Here is a 5,555-nt window from a genome sequence, read left to right as displayed (position 1 = left end):
GGAGCTGCCTCAGTCTTGGACCTGCAGTCTCTAAAACTGGGAGCTACATAAATCTCCTTTGAGAAGTACTCTGCTTCAGGTATTTTGGTATAGCCATAGAAAATGTGTTAAGGCATTCTTATAATAAAATTTACTATCTGAGCCATTTTCATTGTATAGTTCAGAGTAGTATGAACTACATGTGTTGTACATCACCACCATCATTACCATCCATTTCCAGAACTCTCATCTTGCAAAAACTAAAACTCTGTATCCATGAAATAGCTCTGTTCTTCATTGTAGCCCAGGCAACTACCACTCTTTTCTGTCTCTATGAATTTGACCACTATGGGGACCTCTTACGAGTAGAATGATGAGTCTTTTTGTGATGAGCTTAGTTCACTTAGTATAATACATCCTCAGGGTTCATCTGTGTTGTATTGTTATTAGAATTTTCTTCTGTTGAGGCTTTCTTCCTTTAGTTTTGTTGCATGTGTATAGAGTACATTTTGTTGATGGACAATTAGGTTGTGAACACATTTTACCTATTGTGAATAATGCTGTTAGGAACATAGGTGTTCAGATACCTCTTTAAGACCTTGCTTTAAATTTTGGGGTATATACTCCAACGTGCCATTTCTGAATAATGTGATAATTTAATTTTTAATGTTTTGAAACTATCACACTGTTTTCCTGTGGCTCCCATTTTACCTTCCCAGCAGTAATACACAATTTTGTTACCTCCTTACACTTCGTATTTTTTCTATTTTAAAGCATAGTCTCCATTCTAACAGATGGAGTGGTGTTATCTGAGTGTAGTTTTGCCTATCTTTCAAAAATTGATTGAGAAGTAAGATAGTTCCACGACAAAGAAAGCCTGAAGAAATTCATGACCATCAAATTAGCACTCTAGTGTTCTATATGATAAATTTGTTTTTTGTCTTGTTTTGTTTTGATACCAGGGCAGGCATAGAAACCACTGAGGTAAATCATTGCTCTAGCACTCTAGTGTTCTGAAGGATGTTCTAGAAAGAGACAACAAGGATTACAACTCTGTGAACCCCAACAGAATGAATCCACTGGGCAAGGCAAGCAATTAGAAAAGAAGGAAGCCAAAAACAGGGAAATAACATGACACAGATAAGACAGTACATATCAGTTATAACTATCAATGTTAATGGTCTCAATTCACCAATCAAAAGAAACACTGGCAGAATGGATTAAGAAGCAAGATCCAACAATATGCTGGCTACAACAAACACATTTAACTAAAAAAATTCATAAAGCCAGGCATGGTGGCACATGCCTATAATTCCAGCACTCAGGAGGCTGAGGCAGGAGGATTGCTGTGGATTCGAGACCAGCCTGGGCTACATAGTGAGTTCCAGATCAGTCTCAACTACATAGTGAAACCTTGTCTCAAAAAACCAAAGCAAAACAAAAACAAACCAAAAACAACAACAAAAATTCATAGACTGAAAGTCAAGGGAGGGAAAACAATATTCCATGCAACAGGAACCTGGAAAAAAAGCAGGAGTAGTTATTGTTTGCTGACAAAGTGGGTTTCAAGCCAAAACTGATTAAGAGAAAGAAGCTTACTATATCCTCGTAAAGGGAACAATCCAAGAGGAAGAGATAACAATCATAAATATGTATGCACCAAACAGCAGTGCACCCAACTATATAAAACATATTCATGGACATGAAAAATCATATAAGCACTAATACAGTTGTAATGGGGGGACCTCAGTACCTCACTATCACAGATAGACAAAAAATCAACAATGACATATTTAGAAATGAACCAGACTTTTGAGCACATGGACTTAGTAGATGTCTACGGAGTATTTTGCACACATCAGAATACACATTTGTCTCAGCTAGACATGGGACATTCTCCAAAACAGACCACATACTAGCTCATATAACATGCTTAAGTAAATACAAAGGAATTGAAATTGTCCCATGCATATTATCAGACCATAGTTCAATGAAATTGGAAATCTATGGCAAAAGAAACCACAGGAACTTTATATATGGAAATTAACACCATCCTGAACAACAATGGCTCACAGATGAAATTAAAGAAGAACTCCATTTCTACAATGAAATGATAATGATGGTACAACATACAAGAATGTATGGGATGCAATGAGAGCAGCCCTACGAGGGAAATTTATAGCAATGAATACCCATATCAGAAAAACATAGCAGGCTTAAATAGCCTACTGTTGAACCTCAAACTTCTACAAAAAGAAGAGCAAGTCAGACTCGAAGGCCATACGAGAGGAAGTTAGAAAAATCAGCAGAAATTAATGCAATGGAGACTAACAAACAATAAAAATAAATTGAAGTTAGTTCTTTGAAAGATCAAATAAAATTGACTTAGCCAACCTTACCAAATACTCAAATCCATGCAGTTAGGAAAAGGGTTAAATCACAACAGAAATCCAAAAGATCAATACCTACTTTGACAACCTGTATTCTAATAAGATGGAAAATACAGAAGCAATGGAGATTTCTAGATACATATGAATTACCAAAACTGAATCAAGAAGTTATAAAAATTCTAAAACCAATGTTAGCCAATAAAATTTAAGATGTAATTAAAAAACAATGATTAGGATACTGGATGTCTTTTCAGGTAATTAATGGTAATTTGTGTATTTTCTATGGAGAAAATCCCATGCAGGCCTTTTGCCCATTTCTGCATTAGGTTTAGTTTTCAGTTTTCAGGAAGTAAAAATTTGTTGTACTGACATATATTCTTTGTGCTGTGTGCCTTTGGTGTGATACCCAAGTAATCACTGCCAATTCTATGTGGCAAAATCTTTTCCTTATGTTTATAATTTAAGGATTCTTGTCTAGGTCATTGTTCTATTTGGAGTTAATTTTTGTATGATATAAAGTAAGCCTCCCAATTCATTCTTTTATACGTGGATATCTAGTTTTCTCAGCACCATTTGATAAGGACTGTTCCTTTCAGTACCACACCATTTTTTAAAGTAACTACTGTAGCTCTCTAATAACTTTTGCAATTATAAGTCAGTCCACTAATTTCATTCTTTTTCAGACTTGTTTGAAATTCTTTATAAATTTTAGGGTGGATTTTTTCTATTACTGCAAAAATGTCATTGGGATTTTGATAGGGATTCTGTTGAAGCTGTAGATTTTTTTGGCTAGTATTGGCATCTTAGCAACATTAAGTTTTCTAGCCTATAACTATCCAGTGAGAAGGCATGCCATTTGTTTGTTTTCTTTCATTACTTTCAACAAGTATATGGTACTTTTCATTTACAAGTCACTCACCACTTTGGTTAATTCCATAGTATTTTATTCTTCTTGATGTTATTGAATATAATTGTTTTCTTAATTTCCTTTCTGGGTTGTTCATTGTTAGTGTGTAAAAATACAGCTGTTTGCATGTTGATTTTTGTATCCTGATACTTTGTTGGATTAATTCAATAGTTCTATGTGTGAATGTGTCTTCAGGGTACCTATGTATTAGTGCATGTCATGTGTGAACAGAAATCATAGTAAGTCTTCCTTCCCAGTTTGGATGGCTTTCATTTATTCATCTTTCCCGATTGCTCTAAAATTTCAGCAGTTGTTGAGTAGAAGTGGAGAAAATGAGCTGCCTTGATTTTAGAAGAAAAGCTTTCAGTCTTTCATTAGTGTTGACTACTGGTTTTTCATATATGACTTGCATTTAAAGTTGAAGTAGATTCCTTCTATTCCTAGCTTGCTGTGTTTTTTTGGATCATCAAAGGATCTTTGAATTTAATCAAATGGTTTTTCTATATCCAGTGAGATGACCATGACGTTTTTTTCTTTTATTCCACCAAGGCGGTATATTACATTTATTTTCATATGTTGAGTCATCCTCAAATTCCAGAAATGATTTCCACTTGGTCATAGGATATAATTCTTTATTTTTTGTACTGGGGATTGAACTCAGGACCTTGCAGTGGTGCCATTGAACTAAATTCCAGTCCTGTATTCTTTTTAAGCTACTAATTTGACTTGCTAGTCTTTTAGTGAGGATTTTCACATCAATATCCCAAGGGACACTGACCTGCCCTTTTCTTCTAGTGCCTTTGTTTGGCTTTGGTATCAGAGCAACACTGGTCTTATAGAATAAGCCAGAAGTGTTCCATCTGTTCAAGTTTTGAAATTCGAGGATTGGTGTTGGATCGTCCTTAAATGTTTCATAGAAATTATCAGTGAAGCCCACTGGTCTGGAACTTTTTCTTGGTAGGTTTTCTGTTTCTAGGAATTTATCCCTTTCATCTAGTTACCCAGATTTTGGCATATGGTTCTTCACAGTACACTCTTAGAATCCTCCATATATTTGTAGATTGGGTTGTAATATCCTTAAGGCATTTTAGACTTGGATAAGGACATCTATATGTTTTAACCTTTTGAGCAAGATACATCATTATAGCTCAAGGAAGAAAAGGGTGATATTTGTATTTGAACCTGTGCTGTTTTTAGTCATTCAGTGCTAGGCAGATAGATGTAGGTTATCAAAGTTTGGGTTCTGAGAATTTTAAACCTTTTAGTTTTCTGTTTTTGGTGGTAATCTTGCCAATCCGGTAATTTCTATGAATGTGTTTTAACTGTCAGTGTATTATATTTGTATTTTGCAGTCGTAGTCAATGAAAAATAACGAAAAAGAAAAAGCACACAATTTATATAGTATTGAAGCCTTTCATTTAAAGGTCATTCCTATATATATATTTTTCATTTTTACTTTTTCTTGAGAGCTCAAGTAATTTCAGAAGTAAAACAAAATCGAGGGACCTAAGACACCGAGTAGTACTGTGTAAGCTACTTAACAAAGCTATTTTTCCCTTTTTAATTTGGATTACACAATGTACTTACTAAGTTACTACTTGGGTTTCTCTCTGCTACGAACAGAGAATTTAAGTTAATATCAAAGCCCACAGACTCTACAGAGTATGCTACCGTCACGGTGGGTCAGTAAGGCTAAGTTGCCATTTACGGAGTTGGAACTAATCCGAGGGCCGAGCTACAGCAAAGCTCACGAGACTCGAGCGCGAAGCTTCTCAGGGTAGTCACAGACTACTCAGGACTCCTAATTCACAGCACTGTGTGGTTTGCTTCTTCCTCTTCCAACACAACCAGCGCCGGTTACAAAGAGCAAGCGCCTCGCGACAATTGACACAGACTTGGAAGCCACGGGGCCCACCCGTCGGCTGCTCTTCTAGAGAAGCAGCAGGCAGCACCAACGTAAGACGAACGCTCCGAAAGGTCTATGCGTATCCGGAAGTCCCGCACTACGCCGGTAGCGGACTAGCTTCTCGCGAGAAGACGGATCCTTAGAAGGCACAAATTTCCCCCTTTTGTAGCGCCGGTTTTGTGGGCAAAGGTAAACACCCAGTCGCCGAAGTGGTTTTAGTCGTTCTGACGTCGATACCCCTTCCTCAGCGAAAACTAAGCCATCGACAGTGATGGAAAGGCAGCGAGGGCAAGGAAGCCAGGCAACCCTGGCACTCGCTCAGGCGTACTTCGAGAGGGGCGAGTACGCGGAGGCCGAAGCGCGGTACTCGGCG

The 5,555-nt window shown here is 37.1% G+C and overlaps 1 protein-coding gene across 1 annotated transcript in view; it reads left to right on the top strand.

The window, feature by feature from the left end:
* Positions 1 to 3,541: 3,541 nt before the first annotated feature.
* The window catches only part of Ttc32 (tetratricopeptide repeat domain 32), an 8,576-nt gene continuing 6,562 nt past the window's right edge, over positions 3,542 to 5,555 (top strand). Inside the window, exon 1 of the mRNA XM_019205037.2 lies at positions 3,542 to 5,552. Coding sequence (XP_019060582.1) covers positions 5,454 to 5,552 — 99 coding nt within the window. The 5' untranslated portion in view covers positions 3,542 to 5,453. The remainder of the gene's footprint in view (positions 5,553 to 5,555) is intronic.

The sequence above is a fragment of the Fukomys damarensis genome, unplaced genomic scaffold (assembly GCF_012274545.1).
Source record: "Fukomys damarensis isolate Sample0158 unplaced genomic scaffold, DMR_v1.0_HiC HiC_scaffold_2, whole genome shotgun sequence".
In the NCBI taxonomy this organism is placed as follows: Eukaryota; Metazoa; Chordata; class Mammalia; order Rodentia; family Bathyergidae; genus Fukomys; species Fukomys damarensis.
Note: the sequence above shows the minus strand (reverse complement) of the source record. Positions and strands in the feature narration are given on the sequence as shown.